General features: G+C 33.8%; 1 protein-coding gene across 1 annotated transcript; it reads left to right on the forward strand.

The window, feature by feature from the left end:
* Nucleotides 1–636: 636 nt before the first annotated feature.
* LOC127839543 (serine protease 1-like) lies at nt 637–27,806 on the forward strand. Its single transcript, XM_052367934.1, has 8 exons — nt 637–716; nt 10,003–10,178; nt 10,526–10,655; nt 10,997–11,115; nt 24,786–24,963; nt 25,183–25,298; nt 25,691–25,867; nt 27,220–27,806. Exons 1-8 carry the CDS (start codon nt 637–639, stop codon nt 27,513–27,515), a joined length of 1,272 nt encoding a protein of 423 aa, XP_052223894.1. The 3' UTR covers nt 27,516–27,806.
* The last annotated feature ends 100 nt before the right edge of the window (nt 27,807–27,906 follow it).

Consider the following 27,906-nt stretch of genomic DNA (forward strand, 5'->3'; position numbering starts at 1 on the left):
TAAGAAATATGCCATGTTTTGCTATATCAGCCTAACTGGTTATAGAAGCGATACGAATTAATATTTCGTTGCAAAAAATATTTTAAAATGGTACTATATATTGACAGACAAGATGAAGAGTGTATCATCTAGTAGTCCATATCATCAAGCATATCGTCGTCCAGGTGTATCGCATTCAGGTAACACGATATAAAAAAGGATTTTCCCTTTTTTATTGCCCCGTAACGATATATTTTAAAGTTTTCCGACACATAACGAGAATAGCGAGTATTTGATTAATCGAACGGTTTTAAGCAATCTTACTTGTTCTGTTTGCATACATGTAATACTTATGTTTGTGATTAATGATCGAATCAGTGTGCGATTCTGATAGCCTTTAAACCTTTAAACACCACGTGTTGCGCATTCGCCGTTTCAAAGCAATGACTCCAGCTTTATCATCTTTATATTTCGTGTTGTGTTTCACACATGTATATTGTCGTGTATTGTTTAGACGATAACCGTTTTGTCGTAAACAAAACACTATCGGGTTTTAACAATACTTTCTCTTCTGATTATGTTTCCGGACTTTTCTTATTTGAATACATTGTATGGTTGTTTATGCGAATTTTCATTTAAGACTGGTGTCGGTATAAAATGAAGGGCAGCAACAGAACGCTGGTAAAGCTGCATTACGATATGGTGATAGACGAGAGAACATACAAGGATGGTTTCAGGTAACCTATCGTGTTTTCTAGTAGAAAACAGAAACATTGTGTTTGATAAATGCACGATTAAGCAAGTCATTATTTAATTATTGTTTTTGGTCGTTTCACTTTTTTTAGAAAGGATTTCAAGCACAAGGGTGTTTCCTGCGAGACACATAGCATTGTTAGTCAGACTGCAAATCGTCGAAGAAGAATCGCATCAAAAAGCGAGGCGAACCGCTGGCCCCTCGAAATACCGTATCAGATAGACAAGGAATTTGGCAAGTTCTTATTGAATGATATCGAAGTTATTATATAATGCAATGTTTTATACGTTTACTTTAATTAAAACCTATTTATTTAAGTTCGATTGCATCGAACGTCTAAGGCTTATTATAAAACTCCGTTTCCTGTGTAGAAGCAATGCTTGATGTCTTTCGTGGAGATCTAAACTGGCAGATATGCCCAGAACAACATTCCACGAAATGACCGTTATTGTTTATGTTGTAATGACACTGATTTAGAAGACGAGTGTCATTTCATATGTATATTCCGATGTTACACTTATTTAACAAAACAAAGTATTAGCAGTACATTTTATATTAACCCATCTGTGTATAAATTCCACAAATTATAAATTTCTTGTGATATATTAGTAATTTCCAATGTATTCACATATATAAAAGAAGATCTAGTTATACGAAGTACGATCCTAAATAATACTGTTTAATATATTTCACCACCCCATCGATAGAACTGACTTGTTCTTACCATATATTATGTTTATTTGTATTTGTATTTGTATTTGAATTAACTTCATGTTATATAATGTTATGTTATTATTCGCATTCACGTGACAGAATATAATGCGTATTTTTTGAGTATGAAGACGATGTACTTTTTTATAAGTCTGAATAAACTGTGTCTGTCTGTCTGTGTCTAAAGAACGACCCCACAGCTCGCTATGTGGGCACTATATCGACTATGCCTATGTGACCTTTTATACCTTAAAATAAATATTTTAACACGTTATTTAATTAACAATAATAGCGCCAACACGATGTTTACAAATAAAACTATTGCTCGCATTGTTAATGAGTAATATTTTTGCAGGTCATTTTAGTATATATGTTGCCATTCTCATGGTGTTTTGCTATCATTTGGGCTCACGCACTCTCGCGCTTTGGTACTAAAACGCGTTTTATTAACAGAAAGAAATCACGAACAAAATGGAGTTGTTGAAAAAGATATCATACGACATAAACTATTTGGGCTGCACTATATTGCTGATATAGAATAATAGTAATATATTCAATAATGAAATACAGAACAGATTTGTTAAAACATCGACCCTCATGGGGCTTATTTCCACGATATTTTAATATACTTGAGTGCTTAATGAGTGCTTCATTATTGCAGATTTCAAGGGAACCCTTACCATTAGGACAGCTATGGATCACTGGAGCAGACACACGTGCTTGCACTTCGTAGAACGGAAAGACCAATACGACCATATCAGATTCGGGCCTTCAGGGTAATTGTATTGCACGATGTTGTAAATCATATACTAATTATTCATGCTATTGTTTTGATGTAAGAATTTGATTTACAATTACTTTTTGTTTCTTTCAACAAATTAAATTTACCTTAACCTTTTAAGTGAGTATTTGTGTCGGTATAATTATGAAAACACAAACAAAAACAACTTATCGACATAAATGTTGTTTGATCAACAGAGACATACAAAATGATAAATTGTATCTCGCCTGAATATATCAGAGATCTTGTCAAAACCAAGTCATCCTCATATAATCTTAGGTATGAAAACACACTTGTAGTACCATCAGTGAGGACAGTTGCACATGAGAAGAACTCATTTAGGTTTGAGGCTGTCCGGGTTTGGAATAGTTTGCCAAATCATATAAGGACCGCCGGTGAATATAAAGAATTCACGAGGCTGATCCGCACCTGGACGGGCCCCAGATGTGGATGTGCCATGTGTGACTGACCTCTACTTTGTGCTTTTGTTGTTGTTTGATTGCCTTATGTTCCTTACTATGATTTAAATCAGTCAGTTCTATGTGCCTTAATGTCTCGTCTCTCTTGTACTTTAAATGTTTTAAACATATATATATATATATATGCTACGTAACTATTATTCATGTGCTTTATGCTTTTAAACATGTATTTATGTGCTATTCTTGCTTTTATATCTTAAATTTATTACAGGTCTGCTATGCTTTGTTTTAATTGTTTAAATGTGTATATTATATGTTTTATTACTGAACCATGCAATATAACTTTAATATAGTTTTAGGTATCTTAACCTTGTCTTATATGTATGTGTTTGTAACATGCAAAATATTTCGCTCTTAATGTACACTTGTTCTTTATTTGTGTTTTATGTGTTTTAACTAAGTATTGTACTTTATATGCTTATATAATATGCTTAATCTTTCTTTTAGCTCATTTATACTTGTTATACTATATACATTTGTTTGTCGGGAAATAGCTAATGAGCTAATGTTTATTGTTGTTCATATCCGACGTAAAATAAAGAATCTTGTATCTTGTATCTTGTAACAGGTTAAAAACTAAAGAAAACAAATCAACTGCCGATTGCTTGTATGCGGTACAATAACAAGAAAATAATATGGCCTTGTTCTAAGAAAACTGGGCTTAACGCATGTGTGTAAAGTTCTAGATTAGCCTGTGCCTTTCGCTGTTTTGGAATATTTCATTTAAAGGAAGTCTCTTTAAACGAACGGTTTGCACAGGATATTCTAGGACGACACTTACGCGCATACATTAAGCCCGGTTTTCCCAGAGCGAGGATAATTTATGCCTATAACTTCGCCTATTTTGTCCACCAAGGAGCTGCGAGTCGTTTGTAGGGAGACTAACAGGGCCCCAATACATCTCCCTGGATCCGCAAAGTTGTATGACGGTAAATATCGATTTAATTGGCGTCCCTATTGCAGTAATGTGCTTTTTGTAAGTCAGGTACCTGATCTAGTGGTCGAATCCTACCAATATTTCTTCCATCAAAATGAGTTGTCTGCCTTGGGACACATTCAAGTTAAACATTGAATTTATTAATTCATTTTTGTAGCTTTCGTGTTTTTTTACTGATCTCAATATCGGAAATACACGTCTAACGGCACCGAAAACGGTAAATACATGATTTTTGTATACTTAATGTTTATGGTGAATGGCAACTGAATCGGCAACCGTGTCGTAAATTTGTATGCAGTTGCAAATAATTCAATCATATATATTTATACTGCGTGTGTGTTGTCCCCACTACATACAGTTTTGCTAATATTTAATACGATATATGAATATGTATTGAACTAAACATGTATAAGGAAATCATATTTAACACTCAGTTGTCCATTTTTGTCACGACATTGACGTATATATTGCATTTGCAGTCATCATCATGTTTTTGAATGCAGTTTCACATTAGTTTACCAGATATGTGCATCATCTTTGTCCACTATGAGACACACGCTAATCATTTCACACCGTATTTGCTATGTTAAATAAATACGTCAGTTTCAGATTGCGTCATCCTATAATGCTCTAAGACATTTGATAAGCAAATGGACTCAATTATTTTCTCATTTATGAGCTGACATTTCACATTGCAGGTGCCGATCATTTTACACGAGATTGGGCACGCCATTGGTCTATACCATGAGCACATGCGGGAAGACCGTGACAATTATCTCACTGTATATTATAAAAACATTAGCCAGGCATACTACGACCAATTTAATACGTTATCCGCGGACCAATATCTCGATTTTAACAAGCCGTATGACTATCACAGCATAATGCATTACGGCAAACGTGTAAGTATCGACTTTAGATAGAAAATCAATTGTTGCTTCTTTTTTAGTTTAAACCTATTTATTTTAGCTCGATTGCATCGAAAGCCTCAGGCTAATTGAAACGCTCTCGAGTCCGTTTCCTGGGCCTTGAACCAGTAGTTGGTGTCTTTGGGGGAGATCTAACGAACGCTCCGACAGTGGGGGTTGAACCCGAAATCTCCCTGTCGCTATTCGGACACCATAACCATTTCAACACGGCGACCTTACTACTTTTTTCGTCGGACGTGTTCAAGTGTGAGCTTATCTGGTCTTTCAATTTTTTCGAACGTCGTTTTCCTTACAAATTATTTAAAGAAAATCTTCTCTGAAATATTTGGCATATTTTAAACAAACACAGCACGAATTACCTTTAACAAATATCCTCCGATATTTTGAATATCACAGGAACAATATAAACATCGTCGTAGCATGAACCAATGGCTATATATTAAAATATTTTCAAACCAATTTACATTTAATGAACAACGTACACTTTGTTTAACATTAATGAGCAGGAATATGCTGTCGATGAATCTTGATTCTCGGCGATTTCATGGAGAAAACATACACATATTATCAGGTCTTTGACGAAAGCTTATTCATGAAATATATTTACAGCAAATCTATCTTTTCAGTTTTTCGCCTACCCAAGCAATGCTATTTCGATGGAACCGACTAACAAATATTACTCGGATATAATTGGAGAAGCACAACACCTCAGCTTCCATGATGTACAACTTGTGAACGCCATGTATAAATGCTCAGGTTGGACTTAATTATTTTCACGAGGAAATTTAGCTCGTAAAATTTCCAAGGAAGTCGTGTTTGTAACCATAACTAATGACCGTACTTGGATAACTTTTTCTATGAAGGTTAGATCAATTGGCCATTACAAACGAATATCTGAACTTCAAATACACGTTAAAATGATCGGTTCATATAATAATTATTGACAAAGAGGTAACCACATATTAGAAATTGCATTTTTAAGTTAATATGCTTATCTTTCCGGATCGGAAGTCTTTTAAATGATTTCTAGAAAACCGATCGGCATCAACAATTCACATAAATCAAGTCTTGTTCAATGTGCCGTTGTTGGTATGTTTTTGTGTACACGTATGTCGACTTCTTGATATAGGAAGAATAACAATTTAAGGTTTAAATTTGAGAAGAAAATACTGTGATAGTGTCTAAACCCGCCATTTCTCTTAAAATTAAGCTGCTTGGTAATATTTATGCACGTAATCCGTGTTTTAAAGCGATTTGTTTTTTTAATTTAAATTGAAAAAAACACAACAACAACTCCATTTGATAATACACAGTGCATGTTAAACATAAATTATAAGTATTGTTAGAAAAAAGAGCAACACCATATTTTAATAATTCATTCATTTCGTATTTTAATAATTATTTATAAATACTTTCTCTCTGATAGGCGTTTCTTGTTTGATTTAATTATTTTTAATTTGTTTAGCAGTCACATAAACAACCAAGCTATGTAATATGGAATTTTTACACCCATTATTGCTGCTTCTTCCTGTATTGGCGCGATGATTATCTGAGATATTAACTCTATGATTCTATATTCTCAAATCTTTTCTATAAAGAAGGAATGTAGTTGACAATTGTTAATAGTTTTATTTGATCGTTCGTCAAAAAGTTGTAATTCTGTTACTCTTGTATCTTCAATGCAATTGAGTAATTAAATAGTAATTAAATTGAATGCGTTTTAATTCCCTTTTATTATTGTTTAATTTGAGTTACAATGCTATGACGTTAAATTTTATTTACACTTAAATGTATTATGAATATTGCTGGGCCAAGTGTGAGGTTGAGCGCTCTATAACCAGGTTTAAACCCCCAATGCTTTGCATTGACCGTTCCAAGGCGGTGACCCCAGCTTTATTCATATTTTGTGTTTTGTATTGTGCTGTTTTGTACTGTTTGGGCAATCGGTCACTTGCCTTAAATAAAGGACCAACTAATTGTTTTTAATGAAAATTCAATACTGCTCCAGCAGCTGGAGTTTCACTTCTTTATATTACACCGTGTATTAAACCATGGAACGTCGAACAACATTGTATGAACTTTCCTGACATTCTGTATATACCTTGTATTGTAGAAAAGTGTGCTCACGTAGAATGCCCGGAGGGTGCATTTTTGGGGAAAAACTGCGAATGCTTCTGTCAAGGACCTTTCGAAGATCCTGTTCAACGATGCAACAACCAGAAAGGTAGGGGCTTACCAGTTGAAAACATATAAATGATCTCACAAAAATCGCAGTTACCAACCGTATTTCACAATTCTTTTGATTTTCAAACACTGTGGGATACTGTAAAAGAAATTTAAAATCTTATCCATTCCCATCAGTAAATACATAAGTATAAAATTAATCTGTATATATTAGTAAATGGCTTCGATTTACATTTGTCGTTTGCCAATTTTTCCCTGGCTTTAGATTTGCTAGTGTGCAAAACGGTTTAGTTTAAGTACTAATATGCATGTTATCTGCGAGACAGATGTGTGGTGTTTGCAGCCACACCTTAATGTAAATGTTGAGCAAGTGTAAATAATCCAAACTTCGCATACCTATTAGAAAGCCATTCTACATATAGCCACAAAGTGAGTGTTTAGTTGATATTTTCTTTAAAGTTTATTAATATAAATAACATTATGTACAAAATATTGTTTGCAGGACGCTCACATTTTGGCTATAGCCTTACATAAATTGTGTAACAGTGTACACACGTGTTGTTTTTATCTTAAAAACGAAACGTTTGTAGCCTTTGATCACTTGTAAATATATCACGATGAACATATTTGATTTTTTTTTCTTTGAAATGCCATTAGTGTTCTGTGAAGCCCCGGATATTGTCTTGTCCAAAAACTGGGTTTACTCAGTTTACTCAATACAAGAAAAGGTATTACTGGAGGATCTGTCTGGTACTCGGTACCCGGACGGAACTGTTCTCACAGTGGAGAATCCCCGTTGCTCCGAACATAGGATCAGCAACTATACCTGTCAAAGCGGCCAATGGGTTGCGAATGTTAACTGCAAACCAGGTAATACCCGATTAAGAGAATCTTCGCGCTGAATACTGCTCATGTAAACAACCATGTAAACAACCAAAATAAATAGTAATTACAGAATTTGATACGTATGGGAAGAATTATCATATATTATATTAAATAACCGTAGCAGGCCGTCGTCCATACTATATAAGGTGACGGTAAACGTATGTTAGACAGGCACATTACTTATAATAGGCGACGTTGGCTGATATGGGTTTATTTATTGAAAAGCACGTTTATCATTAGGAAATAATGTATGACGAGAAGGTGAAACGAACTTTGTGCAGTACTGGGGCTCCCGCACTGTACTCGCACGAGCGTGAGGTCAAGTTTTTCTGCCGACTTGCTTAAGTACTAATGTGTGTAAATAAAAACAAGTTCTGTTTCTATCTAGATCGCTGTATGTACAACACGTCCCGATATGTCTTCAAACCGAACATTACTGAGAACGGATATGACCAAACCACGAATTACGTAAACTCGGGAACAATCGTAAGCGTTACGTCGGTGTTCGAGTTTTCTCGAAACCCCATTGAGTAGCATGATTCAGTACCTACAGATTTTTAGAGTCCCAAACAGATTTGGTTGAGTACCACTGTTTGGATTCAGACATATTCTAATTTATTTAAGTAATTTAAGCATTTCTATTCGCAATATTATTATCATTCATTGAATGAAATAAATATCAATAGTCATTTTGACAATAAATGTAATCTCGTAATGTTAAATGTAATAATCTCTCAAATAGAATGACAAGCTCAACTTTTATATACCATAATAAGATGCTAACATGCTATCACTAACATGTCTCCATATCTATTTCTCTTTTCTTAGACAGAATACTTGCTACTTGAAGCAAACTCGCACATTGATATAGACATTTTAGCCGCGTTTCATGACCGCAACAAGTCATGCTTGTTTGCGTCCCTAGAAAATTGATTGTGGACATATATATATATCTTTATATACTTCAATACAGAAACTTACGTTCTGTGTAACGTTATTGCTACAAATGCAACTGAGACAGGCTTAACAAATAGTACATACATGACATGTCATATTTACTTGCGTTAAGACCTATATAGTTAGTGAACAGGAATCACCTAATCACCTTTTTATTTTCCTTTCCTAGGTGCACGTAGAGTGCATCGAACCAAAAGGTATCCCAGGTTATAATTCTACTTGCACAGATTCCATTTGGGTTCCAGAATTGCCGAATTGCGATGCAGGTAAAGAAATGAATGCATTTTGATCGACCAAAAACATTTCAGTAACAATATAAAGCAACATGGATGTATTTTCAATAATCGTTCCGCCACAAGTCCACTATAGGTTGTAGATTGTAGAATAGCAAATACCAACAAAAAAATAAGTAAAAAATTAAACGATAGATGTGTGCAATTCAACAATAAAGAGTGCCAACAGAAATGATCATGCCTATTCAATCCAAACTTTTTTTCAGTTTTGGATTGAAGCCCACCACAAATATTCCCCTTATTAATTGCCTGTTGAATCCATACATTTTTCAGCAGAAGATTGAACGTTTGAGAAGTGACTAAAAAAGATACATAATAGCTATTATCTGCAAGGACTAAACCTTTTTTACAGCGGAAGATTAAATAATGCCAAAAAAAACAACAAAAAACTATATGACTGAAATCTTAATCTCCAATGTTGTGGTATTTTGGACGATTGAGATGTTCTTATTCTATGTAAAAAGGTCTACAGTCTTAACCTTTTAAGCGAGAAATAGTTAGATTGAGAACTTGCCACAGCATGGACAATCTTTTTAAAGCAAGGGTTAACACGGACGGTGATGTTGTCAAAAATGATCTGGCATTCAGTATGTTAAAGATATTATTAAAGACAATATACATGTTTTGTCACTGTAAGAGCTACAAATCAACATGAATAAACAAGTAAACGTTTTACAGTATCAAGGCAACACTTTTTTTACATACTTTGCCCCAGTGAAAAATGTATAATTAGAAGAGTATAATTACAGAATCAATGTCATCAATCCATGCGTTTATATCGTTAATAATACAATCCTGTTTTTTTATAGAAGTTCGTGCTGAGTTGGTTGATGGACCCAATAAATATTCTGGGCGTGTAGAAATAATTATTGGGAAACATCGCGGTACCGTATGTGATGATTCATGGGACAACAAGGATGCATCAGTCATTTGTAAAATGCTTGGATACGGGTAAATATAATATGACAATCCAATACACATAGAAGTAGTATAATATCAAGATATCCATTATTCCATCAGTGCATCCATCTTTCTGTCGATTTATCCATGCGATACGCCATGCTTTCCCGACTTTTACAAATTTCGTACCATCTACCAAGAATTGCTTTACAGTAATGGGACAGCCTTAAGCGCGGCCTACTTCGGTCAAGGCAGTTCGAGTATCCTTTTTGGTGACGTGCAGTGTAACGGTACCGAAACATCTATCATGTCGTGTCGCCATTCCGGTGTTGGAAATCATAACTGTGGTCACCAGGAGGATGCCGGAGTTAAATGTATCCCTAAATGTGGTGAGTAGGGACCAATATGCAGACATTAGGAATCATTGTAAAACATCATTCTAGAACCTATGTATAGTGAAGATGCTGGAGTATATGAAGTCTGAAGAAAAAAGTATGTATTGTAATGAGTAATGACCAAAATATAGCCATGATTAATAATTAAAAACATTATTCTAGAACGTAAACAAAGTGAACATGCTGGAGTTATAAGTAGTCCCCCCCAAAACAAATAATGGAATGTCAGACTGAATTACAATTTAGGAGTATATTTAGGTATCCGGCCACGTTTTTGTGATCAAAGTAAAGGATATCATGGCCTTCACATGGCCTTCACTATAATCAATACTTTTTTGCAGGCAAACATCAATCTACAGGACAATACCCCTGGAAAGTGCGTGTGCAAATACAACGCGAGAAGGCAGTATCGATTTGTGGCGGAACCATCATTGATCAACGTTGGATTCTCAGCGCAGCACATTGTTTTGCGTATGTTTGTTCATGGCTGTGACAATTCAATATCCATGTCCGATGTATGCAATAGCTACATAGCTTCTTAATAACGATACTGTCGTTTTCAATAAACAATATGGTTTATATATCCGGCTATGTGTGAACACATACCATAATTGAAAAAACTTGTCGATAGGAGTTCATATGGGGAGTAAGTTTGGGATTTCGAACAGAAAATAAACGGCTCGCTGCTGCAGAGCAAGAAAGAACACTCATATATCATTTGTTTGTTAAAACTCAATTCATTTCAGTGACCTAATAAATGAATAAATGTTTGTTTAACTAAATGTATACATCCGTGTTTACTCTTTATACAGAGACAATGAGACGCTTGGTGCCGTAACAGGCGTCATTGTGCACGTTGGATCTCAAGACTTATCTCGACAGGTGTTAAAATTCAGACCTGATCAGATAATATTCCATCCAAGCTTTAATTGTAAGTGCATATAATATTTTGAACTGTGTTTGTATACTGAAATGTTAAGATTTTTTTTAATGTTTAAAAAATTGCTTATTATGATTGCATTGGCGGATTGATTTAAAAATTATGTAGTAGATGAAGCCAACATGATTTCAAATCGGCGCACAAAAAAATAAAACAGGAATTGCAAAATTGACATACCCGTCATGGAGAACTGATTTTGGTTCAATTTTGCCTCACCTTATGAAGAATCATTAACACGATTCAAGGTTAATTAAGACGAATTTATTTGGAATAAGTTTCATGTAACTGTGTCGATTCATTTTGCGGAAATTACAGAAATATATAAAAATGAATGGCATGAAGCTTAACTTTGTGGCATGTGTTATTTTAATCATTAACTAGTTTGTCAAATGTATCAAATAATGTTTGTCTCGGTCTTATAGCAACCAGTTATGATAATGACCTTGCACTCTTGCTGATGAATGATAAAATTGTCAATGAGGAAGTTCAGCCAGCCTGTTTGCCGGATGAAAGTATTCCTTACAATCTTACGGGGCTAAGATGCCACGTCTCTGGATGGGCATTTGACCATGGTATGTTTCTCTGTGTATTACTATGCGTCAGTTAAAAAATATCACTGTATATTTGGGAACGCCTCTTACTGATCAGTGGAAATAAGTTAAACATTGTTGCATTGATAGAACTCATTGTAAATATTTCAATCATTAAACTATTTCTTTTAAATTTGACAGGAATTGCGATGGTGCCATTAGAAGCTGAGGCAGCCATCATTGAAGCTGCACTATGCGGCTTTTACAAATTTTACAAATGTGCTGCTGAGTTAGAGCATGGTGTTAACGATTGTAAAAGGGACTCTGCTGGGTCACTGGTTTGTAACATTGGAGGCCTATTCTACTTAATAGGGGCTGCTTCATTTGTAAATAAATGTGGTGAAAAAGGGCATCCGGGTGTTTATACCAGGGTAACGGCAATGCTTCCTTGGATTACAACGATGCAAAGGTAAGCTTAAAATACGAGCGTTTAATGTGAATAAGTCACACGTTTACAAAAATGGGTCATAAAAAAGACAAATACTGTAATAATTATAGTAGCATGCGTTTTATTTACTTTGCAGTAATTTACTCGATAGTTCTTATCCAATTTTGATGATTTTTTTTTCGGTAAGATTAGATATTGAATATAAGCTGGTCGTGGACATATTGAATATTTCAATTCTAAGAACAGTTTCATATTCAATACCTAGTTTAAGTATCGGTTATGTCATGGTATGGGTATGATTCTTTGTGACGATGTGATTGTGTTTTAAAAACAATTGTTATATAACCTATGTTTAAACCATATTGTCCAAAAAGTACACGTAATGTCTATGGCATCTCAATGCACTCACGGCATAGCACCAATCTGGTCTTAGAGAACATGTCAGTCGTTAAATAAATACCTTAGGCTAACTATTATTACTGCCTCTTAGTTAATCTAGTCTGATAAACATGTTACGTACAACCGATAGGTCATCGAACTCTACACAATTGATTTGAACTACTTTTATTGGTATTTCTTAAACAGAGAGCTTATATTATTTAAGGCTTTGTGCCTTAGATTTTTACAATGAAGGAAAAAGTTATTGGCATGAATATCTCGATGAACACAGAACCAAGAGAATGTTATGGTTCGTGATCGGCTAAGCATGTGCTGAATGTTATGACGTTGCAACAATAAAAGGCTCTTTACCGATCTGCTTATCTCTAACAGATGTATGTCACCTGACAAGATTTGTAACCATGTGAAAGACTGCCCCGGCAATGAAGATGAAAAGGGATGTGGTAAGTTGTCATTTTATTGTTTTATAACATAATTATACAAATGCAGTCATAACCGTTTTGGTAAATCACAAATTCATATGGGTAAACAGCACTCGAAAAAAGGACCAAATGTTTTTATTTACAGCGACATTGCTTTTTCGAGATTGATTTTAACGATCTCAACACAAACATATCGAAAATGGATTCACAAAATAGATGATCACGATTAATAAAAGAAACACGATTGGACTTCTTTAAATAGCAGGCCAAAGAAAGATATATGCGAATTTGATTCACGATTATATTTATTGACAAATATTCAAGACGAATTAATTAACAAGTTTTTATAACGTTCAGATAGATTGCCTCTATACGAGTTTTGCATTTAAAATATCACCGACTCAATAATTTATCAATAATCCAGACACTCGCGATGTGCATTACCTCCGTGTCTGATTATATGCGGTTATTTTCGTTTGTTATCTATAACAAATAATTACATTTACTCATAGACAGAAATAAGAATACTTAAATCAGTACGATAAGTGCACAATTGTTCAAATAAGAAACGATTCAATTTAGACTGATGTTCTTTGCACGAAACTCGCAGTCGACGTATTGACTCTAAACCGTTTCTACCACGATGTATCATCATACAAAAATAATGCATGATCACTTCGAGACCTGATTGTTTAAAGGCAGGTCCTACTTTTAAAATAAAACGTGACAATTACCGATATTCAGGGGCCAATGTCTCGACATTGACTTCATGAAATATCTTACGGGTATAGCTGCATTTAACTACAGTATATAGTGAAACACAACAATATATCTAAAGAAACAAATGTTCTCCATTAGAAAATAAGTTGAAAAAATTGTAATTTCGTGTGTACCATATCTATTTATATTGATTTATCTTGTCTGTGTACACAAACACATTAATGTCGCAGAATTACAATAAACAACTATTTTGAGGGTGCGTGGACTCAATTATGTTACTTAGTTTTATGTTTTCACTTTCACGAGTTTCACCTTCTTGGATTGTTCTTTATGATAAATGCAAATTTAGTTTACGCCTTAAATATTTTTAGGTTACACGGGTACTCTATGTGTTTGACGCCTTTTTAATAAACCCTTTTTGTTATCTTTTAGTTTCAGCACATTTAAGCACGAACTAGTAAAGATCAAGTTACAACTAAGACAGAGGTTACTAATGCAGAAATGTTATTCGCTGATACAACACGTTCATAATATGTTTTTATGTTATATGTTATTTTTATTATAAAGTAATTATATGAAGTTTATTAAATAATTAAAACAACACAACACAGCTTAGTTTATTATTTATTTAATAAACTTCATAAATTACTTTATAAAAAAAAATGACCCATAACACATTTACCTGAAATATATATTTATTAAAGATATTAAAAATCATTAATATATCAAAGATGTGGAATCTTTGAAAATAAAGCATCGAATGACTATAGCAATCATTCGATGCACGAGATCGACATTGAACGTATTTGTGCACGGTTAACGGGGGAGTGATCTGAGTATTAGTCAAATTATTCACGTGCAACTGTATGGATTAGGTGAACTGATCTTATCTTTACATAGAGAAAAACGACTTAAATGACTATATCGAATTAAACAACTGACTAAATTTATATTCCCACAGAATACTCGTTTATATTCCCACAGAATACTCGTGATTTACCTTTTAAATTAACTAAATATAAAGACACTGATAAAACAATAAAACAACACAACACAGTTTAGTTTAATATAAATTAAATAAACTTCATAAATTACTTTATAATAAAAATGACCTATAACATATCACCTTCCTCCGATTTTGATTTCGTCCTCGACATATGCTTCAATGAAATTGAAAACAAAACTCAGCGGAATAATCATTAATAAATTACGAACGAGTGTATTCATCGAAGGAGGATAATGCACATTCGGAGCGTCGAAAATGCAACTCCGATCCTTATAAATAACACAGCAACTTGAGACAATAATTCATAATATGTTTATACTTATATCACACCCATAATGTACAATAGCATATTTCAAAATCAGAAAACATACTGAAATACATCTTTCAATGCTATTTAAAATACATTCAACTTATTGTCATGATTGACAGGCGATTATTGATTTTTACACAATTTAATCTTCTGTGCGCATCCACGCTGGCATTTTTGTAGCGCGCTTTGTTCTGCGCGGTAATTATCATGGCTCTTCCGGCTTCCGCTTATGTGGTGGAACATACACCGACCTCGACGTACTGCTTGATGACGACAGTACCGATTTCGAGGTATTGGACTCTGCATCCGATGTCTCATGCGTCTATGAAATTTCCGTTTCAGACGTTGAAGTGACGTCTAGTGGTTGTTGGCGGACAGGTTACAAATGGTTCCGGAAAATTGTTTTGACGATGGCTGTGTCACCCTCACGCTGGATACGGCCATTGTCGCCGGGTGGTGAAAAGTGTGCAGTCAGTCCCGGACTCGAACCCGGGACACCTCGCTTAGAGGGCGAGTGCTCTCCCGATTGAGCTAACCAGGCCGCCACACATCTTTCCACCAATCCCTTTTAAGTTCGGTACCGTGATATTCTCCCCTGCCAAGTTGGAATTCGTCCTCGAATTCGAGTCACAGGGAACAGTGAATTACTGATCCCGACGAACCCACGGGCAGGTTCTATGGAGAACTGCAAGCGTTTGCAAGCGCCACGGGCCCCAAGTTGGGCGCCATTGTCGCCGGGATGGTGCAAAGTGTGAAGCCAGTCCGGGACTCGAACCCGGGACACCTCGCTTACAGGGCGAGTGCACATCTTTCCACCAATCCCGCTTAAGTTCGGTACCGTGACATTTAGCACATACAGGTTTATAGACAAAACATGAATGTCATAGGTTACATTTATTTGATAAAGTTACCCGACCTTTGGTTACCAGAATTCTCATCTAATTGTTTGTGTTTATTCAATAGGTTAACTTAAATGAAATTAGGGGCGATCGTTTAACTTAACATTTATACAATTATGGTATGAAATGTTATGTTTTTCAAATAAACAAATTAGTTATGTCCATAAAAGTCACGCTATCATATGTGGCTTTGTTGCGACAATTTACTGTAGTTTGTATTTTAGCCTGCTTTTACACATTATCCAATTCATAAAATTAAGTACATTTAACTGTGAAACACTTAGCGAACATTATTTTGCTTTAAATTTAATAGAACATTTCACCCACTGAAAAATATAATTCATAGTCAAGCAATCCAAACTTTCACCTCGTCACCATCGTTCTCGCTTCGTTTTATCAAGGGAGAAACCACACACAACTAGATATCGGAAATATGAAAGGGTCTATTAAGATTGACATAAACTTCCGTGTTGTTATATTTGTTATAGACATATGTTATGAAGAACGGATTTCGAGGTTTGAGAAAGACAAAATTTTAATCAAAGCGCGGAGAGGTTTAAAAGATGGTCGTCGCATGAGGAGCTGTAGAAAACTATTCAAGTTAAATCGGTCAATCATTAACGAAACAAAGAATGTTACCAACGCGAAGTATGCTATGACAAACAAGCGTATCTGTATGATGTTACATTTAAACAAATACTTCAGCAATCACTGATAGCTAGTTATACCCTACATACTGCTTTGCAGTCAATCGATTCAGAGTTTTCACTTTTGACTTTCAAGTATCACCTTTAAGTTGGCAGTGTTGTTTGTTTCCGCTATATGTCTTGGCCAGTTTAACATTTGTAATAGAATCTAAAATTATGTGGGTTATTTATTGGGACGACAAATTGTATTTCTAAAGCCGGTCAAGATAATAAGTGAATGCCTGCGAATAATTGTTTTGACTCAAATGTGTATTCGTGACCTTTATAGTTTCAGAAAACCGACACGTTTTTATTTATTGAAAAACAGTCTTATTCTCCATAATGCTTTGCACAAGAAAATTTAACGAAGGGTTAGTACTTAAATAAATGTAAAATTAATAACATGGTTATTGTACTCCGCACATCCGTTAAAGTCCTATAACATAACATGAAATATCACTTGATTTACTTTAATATTTTTGCGATTTGATCTTTATAATAAAAAACGCTATGTAGTTGAACTCTATAAAAGCAATATACCAAAACAATAACTCCAAACAATACAGAATAGAAAGTTATAGCGCTTGCACTCTGCAGTTACTCAGTATGTTTTCTGTAAATTTATAAAGGCATGTCTATTTTAAAATTTTCAATTATAACGGCAATACAATATTGAAAGAGTTGTATTTACATTTTATTCTACACTTCTTTCTACAACGGTTTGTCAATGTAAGACGCTTTATTGTGTTGCATTAAATACTGTTTGAGTTATACTTTGCAAAAGAAAATTGCAGTAATTAATAACGCAACTACTCTAAATGACCTATATCAATACAAGAAGTTTAATTTCGATCATTTTATACTTAAATATGTGTATGATTTGCAGGTAAAACAATCGTAGAGTAGCAACTCCGGAAAATCTGAAACTCCTTCGAAAACTGTTTTTTTTTATCTTGAAGTAATCTACAATTACATGAAAGTTCCTTTGAATACATTGTATGTATGTATTTATTTTGACCTTGCGGTCAAGGATAACCCATGAAAGTGCAAGCACTTATTTCCAATGGGGTCCTTCGGTTTTGCTGAAGAGACAGCAAGCAGAAGAGACAGTATTGGGATACAAGGAATCCGGGTGCAATACCCTAGCTCTTTGCGAATAGATACCTTGGTTCTTTTACGTGCTCAGTGTTTAGCCCCGATACACGCGAGAATTACCTGGGTTTCATACCAGTACATCTCTAGTTGGATGGGAAACACTTGAAGCATTTCTGAAATTTCTAGTGCCCCGGCCGGGATTTGAACCGGGGACCATACGTAAAGTTAAACTCTTGTAGATTTATGCTCCACACAAGAAACGGATTAATACAAAATTCGCAAAGGGCAATATCCCCAAAGATAATGATAACAGAGTTGTTTTCTTGTAATCGAGCTTCAACTCAATGTCATTGATCAATTTACTAATATAATTTAACATTTTCAAACTAAGGGAGTTGTGCTCGTCACGAAAAAAAAAGATTAAACGACATTAACCTAACATCGTTACTCTTGAACAGTGGTATGGCTCTTTTCCACTGTCCTCTTTAAACCTTCTATGATTATATAACGTATGAACTCAATCACTTAAATCGATTCAATAGTACCAGAGGTATGTTATGCTCTAAATGATACGTCATATTGACTGACGATGTGACTACTAAAGACCTACCATTTGGGACCTTATATTTCTGTTATAGTTAAACATGAAACCACTTTGTACGACCTGGACTTAAACGATAGCTATATGACATTGTTCGTGACACGGCGATTAATACAGTTCCATATGTGGTGCTTTACCAATTAACTGTCAAGTTATACAGTGGGCGAACCCTATGACGGGAAAAGAAGATTTCATCATAGTATGACTTACATTCTTACTATTGATAAAGACTAAGCTGGTGCATGAAATTTACTTAAACCTGTTTGTTTACAGTAATATTTTCAAAACTGGCTAATATGAGTTTGGGCACATTAAAAAAAAAATCAATGAATTTCATCAAACATAGTTGATCCTTAATTCTCATGTCACTGTTTTAGATTTGCGAATAACGGTTTTGCAATAATAAACCAGCAGTAAACATCAGCGGTTGTTCAATGGGATTTAAAGCAAATACACATATTATATTTAATAAATACACCTTAAAATTAATTATATATGTATATTAGTTACCTATATGAAAAACTTATATGTATTTTATCCACCCGCCATAGCACACGTGTGTCAATATTTATTTTTCTTGTCAATGTTCTCTCTTAATTATTTTCATTTTTCAAATAAAACATTTATTGCTTTCAATGGCATTGTTTTCTGCCATATATCGGCCTCTTAAAGGGATCTTTTCACGCTTTGGTAAATTGACAAAATTGAAAAAAGTTGTTTCAGATTCGCAAATTTTCGTTTTAGTTATGATATTTGTGAGGAAACAGTAATACTGAACATTTACCATGGTCTAATAGAGCCATTATATGCATCTTTTGACGATTTTAAAACCTAAAAATTATAAAGCGTTGCAACGCGAAACGATTGAATAATTTGGAGAGTTCTGTTTTTGTCGTTAAATTTTGTGAAACTACGAAGATTGCTTATATAAGATATAAAATACAAACAGCATGTGTACTCGGCGGAATAGCTCAGTAGGCTAAAGCGTTTTTACTTCAGGACTCTGGCAGGACTCCAGGGGTCATTGGTTCGAAACCTGGTCCGGGCAATGTTCTTTTCCTTTTTTTAATTTTATTCTTGATTTTTTACTGGAGCTTTTACGATCCAATGTTTACATTTATCGATATAAAGCATTTAATGAATAAGTTAAAAAATGCCAAAATCTGTGAAAAGGCCCCTTTAATCCTGTAGAAAAGAAAAAGAGATGAACATAAGGAAGGACTATCAACAGCTATATGTATAAAGCAATACTAGCAAGTAAACACATATTTCTTTTCGGTTATTTGTGAGAATGCCCTTTAAAGTTTTTTTAATGTTATTATCAAAAAGAGGAATATAGGGTGAATTCAAATAACAGCTACATATCCATGTATTGGAATATATATAACATACAGACAATTTACAAATCCCATTTTATAACTTTTCAACCATTAAAATCATTGATGCAATTGACTAGTTTGACACAATTGACTTATTGCGGCCACATTTTTTTTTAAATCCATAATCCAACATTTGAGCTACACGATTGAAAAGCAGAATACATTAAGGCTTTGTGAATGCGCCCATTCACAACACAAAACTACCATCAATAGAATAAATGTAATGTAACATGTATTTTCTATACTATTTATCCCTGTAAGGGTTCATTTATATGCGATTGACAAAATGTATTTCCGTAGCACAAAAAGCCAAGAAATATCCGAAATCCAAGCACTTCAATGCAAAGTTCTCGAATTTAGCGCTATCATGTATCAATGCGCGTATTGTAAACGTGCTTGTATAAACTTACCGTATTTTACATGTGTTTTTTCAAAAAGGTCTTATGAATAGACAAAAACACATTAATTCAAGCAAGCATTCACCTCTCTAGTTTTTTGTTTGTTTTATGCTTGATGTTTTATTTATGCACGAACCCGGTACCCCGCTTTGTTTATATGTACCTAACGCTAGAAAGAAAGGTACCCTCTGATTGGTCAGTACGCCTTGATCAAGGCTTGTATTTTGTTTCATTATTATCTATTTCAGTCATCACGCTCAGTATGCACATATGAAGAGGGTCTATTAGCTGATAAAAGTAACTGCATATATATTTATAATAAAAGTGCTAATACAAGACGTATAAAAAGAGTAATGAAAACAAATTAGTACAATTAACAAAGTTGTGATTTTTTTCTGTAAATTACAGACACTGTGTAATGCTCTTTAGTAAGTAAGAGAATTAAGTTTGAAATCAGAATATGTTGTTTTGATGTTACAGCGTTGCATGTGAGACATAGAAATTAATGCAGTAAATAAAGCGCAATTTCAATAGGATTTGTAAGGAAAACATATAGTTGTTCAATAATCATCATTATATCTAGACATATTGCTCCGTATGTGCGGCTATATTGTTGCTGGAGTCGTTTTATCTGAAGTGCAAGCTTGAGTTTAAGTATGGAGTAAAAAGCCATCTCGTACACTGCTTGCTGAAAATAGGCACGGTAGAACAAGTTCATTATTGATAATTAATTTAGATCTTTTTCCAGATAGCTAAGACGTTCAACGCAGTTGTACAAATTGATTTGATTATTTAAAATATATTTTGCCATTAAATACTAACAATATATTGTGAAATGCATTTTCAAGTAAATACTTGATATGGAGTAGTCAAATATAACATGTTGATCTTCAACAAGTGGATACTTAATTTATAAGGCAAAAAAAAGCCCAATTTGTACTTTGATTCAAGATATAAATGACTGAAGAATAACACATTAAAAGCAATGTCAGAATGTACTAAGAGTCTTTAATAAACAATTTTCAGAGAAATGCATTTGATGTTTGCTAATTATACTAATGATTTTGTAAATAGATGTGTTGTTGGATATTTAAATGACAGGGTATATAAACTGGTACTCCAGCTTAAGACCCTATTAGTGTGGAACGTTAGCAATAATTTGAGTATTAAAAAACAATCGTCTCTCCTAAGCAGGCATATGCGAAAACATATACCCTTGTATATGTATTGGGAATAGGACAATTTTACCATAACAATAACCACAACAATAACAACATTGGGATTTGGGTTTTATACTGATGTGTAGTGTCAAGTTACATAGAAACCTTGTTTGGGATTACATAACTACTAAAATTATAATTGAGCGTGGTTTATGGCGTTTTCCTGTTTGTTTGTTTGTTGTTTTGAAGTATCTTTTAGTTTCGAGGTATGAACTTAACAATTGTGTTTAAATAAAACAAGTACACACTCTGTCTTTAAATGTGACCTTGGTATTTACCATGAATCATAAAAGTCGTTTACGATATATATTAAATATGTTCATTATTGGAAAAATAATTTAAATAATAAATGATTTTTTAATGTGGAATTATATTTAAACATCATATTAAATCCACTGTCATGTAAAAATTACACAGAAGAAACACAAATTTATCAACTTTAACCTTAAATTTGATATGGACTGATCATTAATGAGCATTCCATTTCTATGCGACATTATAGTCTGGACTATGGTACGCAAATCTGAAGTTATATCACAATACCTTCTTCAAAGCACGTCAAAGTTACAATGTGCCTCTTTCGACTTGATATGGTAACCTGACCCATGACTAGGAAGCATTGTTGACACATCTTTTTGTTAAGTGAATAATAATACGAATTTGCATTTTAATCTTCCCATGAATGTAAAAGTAACGGAGTATATGAAAAATACGAACATAAAAAGTAAAGTTTTTTGTTTCTTGAAGATAATTATCAGTTATTGAATTTAAAATTGGCTCAAGAAAACAGTATCATCTGCTATGGGGTCAATCATAAATATTATTGTTTTGCCCTATACACATTCACAATTTGTAGAACAAACAGTTAGAGAGACGGCGGCATCAATATTTGTATGGGCCTGCTACTTATCCGACCGATGGATAACCTAATTCCTTTCTAATCCGCGATGAAATAATAATGAATAAACTGCCTGTTTTGTGTTTTTGACTGATGTAAACTTAAATTTAATTAGCCATTATATACGTCCGTGATAACGACACAGTTATGCTCTAAAATAATATTTAACTAGCAAAATAATAATGTCAATCCTAGCTTTGTTGTCAAAAGTCGCAAGTTTATTTATGTTGAATTATAACTTAAGAATGGACAAAACTCAAAGTAAACAATCAAGTCGATACATTTATGACACGTTTAATGACACAAAATCATTTTTTTGATTTATTTAAGCATTTCTAACCACTGAACATCATTATGCCTGTATAGAAAATCCCAGTTGTCACATCGTCAGCCTCGTTCTTGAGTAGTTGTATGAAGGGAGTCAATTTTAACAGTATCGATAATGTAAATCGGTCGTATCAAGTTATATAACTAAACCATTTGCGTTTCTCAGAGTAACCTGTTTCAGGTTTTTATTTTTCAAAATTTTAATTAGGACAAACCAGAAATGAATACATGTAAAATTATTCTCCGTAACAAGAGTAAGAGCTATTGATGAACCATTCTTAAAAAGATATAACGATGATGATCTGAAATATTAACTATACTATGCTCTATTCTTTTTGTAAAAAGAAGGGATGTAGTTGACACGGGCGTTTTAATTATCTTTTATAATTGTTTAATTTGAATTTTAATGCTATTATTTAAATTTGATTTACACTATGTTTTATGAATACTGCTTGACCAAGTGTGAGGTTGATAGCCCTAAAACCGGTTTAAACACCCAGTGCTTTGCATTGAGCGTTCCAAGGCGGTGACCATATCTTTATTCTAATATGTGTGTTATGTTGCTCTAATATGTGTGTTATGTTGATTCGTATTGTGCCGTTCTGTTTTAGCAATTGGTTACTTGCATTAAATCAAGGACCACAAACTTATGTATATAGGAATAGGAATACAATACTGCTGGGGCAGCTGTAGTTTCTCTTTGTTAGATTTTAGTCATCTTATTGTCTTTAATACATTGAAAGTGGCCAAGTGCGTACACACAACGAATCGGTACGAAGATACAACACTTAACTTAAAAACATTATTAAAGCTACATTATCGCCCTCGACGCTCCGAACATCTAAGATTTGATCATTAAAAAGACAATGTAAAACTATTATTAACCTTAAAGATTTGCCAATCAAACAGCAATATGAAAGACTGAATTTAGTCGGTTGCAAATTAATAACTCAATGATTTAATATTCAGCATATCATAAGTAAAATATTGAAAAGGAACGACGAAATAACTATACGGTATATACTGCTAACGTTTTGAATTCATGTTTTAGTAAAAGAGGCAAGAGTACAGTTGGTTAATGGTCCTAATAAAAGATCTGGACGCGTAGAAATTATTATCGGTACTGAACGAGGTACTGTGTGTGACGATAATTGGGACGACATCGACGCCAAAGTCATCTGCAAAATGCTCGGATATGAGTGAGTTTAATGTATATATTTCAGCAGATTGTTGGCTGGATATGTGTAATTCCTTCTAACTGAAAATGATCAGTAACGTACAATTATATAAACATTGGATGTTTAGTACTTCGATAATGATACAATTATAATAATGCATACCCTTTTTGCAGTGGTGGGAAAGCGCTGAATGAATCCCACTTTGGTCAAGGCAGTTCGAGTATACTTCTGGATGAGGTACATTGTGACGGAACCGAATCATCCATCATGGCATGTCGCCATTCTGGTATTGGGTTTCATAACTGTGGGCACCATGAAGATGCATCAGTTGTATGCAGCTCAAAATGTGGTAAGTAGCTGTCAAGCGATTGCCACGATGAATCGTTGTAAAATGTTATTCAAGTACATATGTAATGAAGATGCTGGCGTTTTATGCAGCCAGAAGGAGGCAATTATGAAATGTTGTCAGTCATCACCTCGCTAAACCAATTTACTGGTTATACATTTCCAGCTAGCATATCAATGCAATAAGCAATGGTTTGTTAAAGACAATCGGCGTTAAGGTGTTGATTGTAGCTCATAAATATTATGCAATGGACCATTATTGTCGATATTTTGACTACTCGGGCCTAGAATGTTTAATCCATACTAAGGTAAAATCGATTTCTTTCGGATTGTACACGTTTTGGACTGGATAAAACACTATAATAAGATACTCTTTATCAGTAGTATTATCTGTAGTGTGAAGAAACGTTACATGAAACCATGTTTGCAAAAGTAAAACATTAATATCCACAAAAAAACAATTAGATAGTATTAACGTAAATGATGCAAAAATTATAACTTAATTATAAATTCAGAATGCATTCGCATTCTCGTTAACAGTATCCTCCTGATGCTAAATTACCATCATTAGTAGACACTTAGGAGAGTGTTATACTTGGACGCACATATTATTTACTGGAATATATATAAATATTGTTATGTTTTTTTTTTCTAGTTAAACAAACAAGACAACATTGCACAATTCAACTGCAAATAATTTTTTAAGCTGCACCATTACCGCAGGAAATCTGGCTCGATAGAAGAATAAAGATAAACAACGTTTTGTTCGTCTAAAACATAAATTAATATTGGTGTTTTAGGTCGTCGACCTCTGGAACATTATTCAAGACAGAAACGTATAGCTGGAGGGAAAAATGCAGAAAAGGGCTTCTATCCATGGCATGCTGGAGTTCGCAAACGAAGCAGGAGATCATCGCATGTGTGTGGAGGAATAATTTTGAACGACCGTTGGATCCTTAGCGCAGCGCACTGTTTTTGGTTTGTTTGCATTAGCATTGATACATATGTTATTGTTACGTTGAAGATCGTTTTGCATAAATGTGACATCATGGTAGTGTTCTTTCCACATTGCCAGAACAGCTTAATGTCTTAATTTAAAATGTCATAATAAATATGAAAACGTTATTTGTGTTAAGATGTTCATCAATAATATTTCATTTAAGAATACATTAATATTAACAAACAAAAACATTTAAGGAACATATTCAAAGATGACATTATAGTTTATACCGGTGACCACGACCTTTTGGAAAAGGATACCTTTGAAGAACAGTTTGAGTTGGAGCACCTTATTAAACATCCTAATTATACAGGTGAGTATGGTGTTTCGTAGTGACACGAATTGCGCAGTTAAATTCTTGCTCTATTTGTATGTAATTATGCATAATGTTTTATCAAAATATGAAATAGCTGGTAATTATAAACATTTTTCGGAATCTTTTGAATGACGCGTTTAAAGATTAAGTGTTGCAAGCCATATGCGTATGTCCGCTTAAACATAAGTATGATTGAATTGAATATTTCATTGACATTAATCTTAAAGGTCAATGTTGTTGCCACCGCATCAATACACCGTATCGAAATTAGCATGGCGAGTTGTAACTTATTCAGTAAAATTTATATAATATGTAACCTACATTTGATCATTTAGGTGTGCACTTGTCTGGGTTGTTTCGATGTAACTAGTTTTGTTTACCATATTTAGATCCTTCCTTTGATTTTGACATTGCCCTGATGAAGGTGAAACTAAACAATGGGTATGGCATACAGTTTAATGATGAAGTACAGCCAGCGTGTCTGCCGGATGCTAGCATGTATTACGAGACTGGGCTCACATGCCACATCTCTGGATGGGGTCAAACGTCCTTTAGAGGTTCCAAAGGTACATCTACGATGAAATATAGTTGTCTAGTGATCGTATAGGAATGAGACTAATGCGTTTATAGATTCTTGATATCTTTTCTTAAAGTATATATCAATGACAACTAACGACAACATAATGATAACGTTGGGCTCATGAGACGTTCGCGTAAATATTAATGTTTCTTACAATATAATTAAGAGTTATAATATGAAGGTACGCGGTTCATTAAGATTTTGATGATTTTATTGAGTAAATGTCTGCCATAAAATGCTTTAATGCAAACAGCAATACAAAATTGCAACACAAATAAATGTAACGCATCATTAATAAAAACATTAGATTGATATTTATTATATTGAGATACCTTTATGAATGATTTTCTAAACGTATGATCAGATTTTATATGATTAGTTTATAAAGTGTTTTGGATATTTATAAACATACCCCTCTCCAACTAATGGGCATCGGAAAAACATTATAAGGCATATATTAATCAAGGTATCGCGAAATATATTTATTTTTTCATTATATTTATATACAAAACGAAAGCCCCGCCGTTTGTGGCATGTTGTCAACGGAATGAAAATATTTGTTGGCGGCACAAAAAACCTCTAAATATAATTATGATGACTTATTTGTATACACATTTTTATTTGCTATTTAATAATAATGTACATTTATATTGTTTTATGTATCGGTAATAGTATACTATACCTGATGACTTGCCTTCGTACACCACAGGACACACAATATGTCTATTAACAAAAAGCATTTTACTGATAAAAACGCAGAATATTTTTTATTATTTTCTCATCTTTAAGTGTACTGTGAACATTTGTAACGCCATCGTTTACGTATTTGTGTAATCGTCAACATTGTTATAAAATATGGATGTGAAGTCACGTATCTATTGACATAACAATTAACCCTGAATGTGCGTCCATCTTTGAAACACATGCATAATTATTGTGTCGTTTGATTGTTGTTGTTGTTGCTTTTGTTTTGTTTTGTTCACGCTTGCATTGACACATTATTTGTACTGATGGTCTTATTATTCATTTACACGTGTAATTATATATATGGATATTGTTTTTGTTTTTTATTTTCAACGCCATTTATATGTAGCAAATATATAATGGTTAATATACAATAACCAGTTAGGAGCATTTAATCAAGCCAGAAATAAAAGAAAAAAACTATTGAGGCATGCGTTATATAGCAAATGTTTAGAATAATATTACAAATATGATATAAATTAAATAAATATATTCTTATATATATATATATATATATATATATATATATATATATATATATATATATATAAATATATATATGTACGTTATAAATGTAAAATATTCGATGTGCAGATCAGACTGTGCTTCGCGCAGCAGAAGTTCGTTTAATTGATGATGATGACTGCAAAATAGCATACGGTACACGCATAACTCCGAACATGGTGTGTGCCGGTTATATGGAAGGAGGCATCGATACCTGTTTTGGAGACAGAGGCGGACCTCTGGTGTGCAGCGTTGAGGATCTTTACTACGTTATGGGCGTAATATCATGGGGAAGAGGATGTGCTTTACCAGGATACCCAACTGTCTATGCAAAGGTGGCGGCTTTTCAGTCCTGGATTGAGACCACGATTGCGTCGTATCCATAAATAAAAAACGTCTTCTGCAAAGTGGCTGTACAGCATTAATTCTATTTGAAGACAGAATGTTCATATTGTAACAAATATGAATTAGGTGATTGCAGAAGCTTATTTCAGTGTTTTCTTAATTGTGTCCATTGCCGAAAGTACTCGTAGTACAGATATATGTTCATATGTTCCAGATAGGAAGCCATTGGCTTATTTTCTTGTGGCATACAAATTATTCTTTACACGTTTGTGAATGTAAGGGCTATTAAAACATTTATTATCATCCTCACGCTTTTAAAAGCGTGGGGATATTGCGGTTATCTCCGCCGTCCGTCCTGGCCACTTTCTTCTTCTACACTTTTACGACTAGAACCTTGAAACTTACACACATGGTAGCTATGAGCATATATGC

This window comes from Dreissena polymorpha, chromosome 7, assembly GCF_020536995.1.
Source record: "Dreissena polymorpha isolate Duluth1 chromosome 7, UMN_Dpol_1.0, whole genome shotgun sequence".
Lineage (NCBI taxonomy): Eukaryota > Metazoa > Mollusca > Bivalvia > Myida > Dreissenidae > Dreissena > Dreissena polymorpha.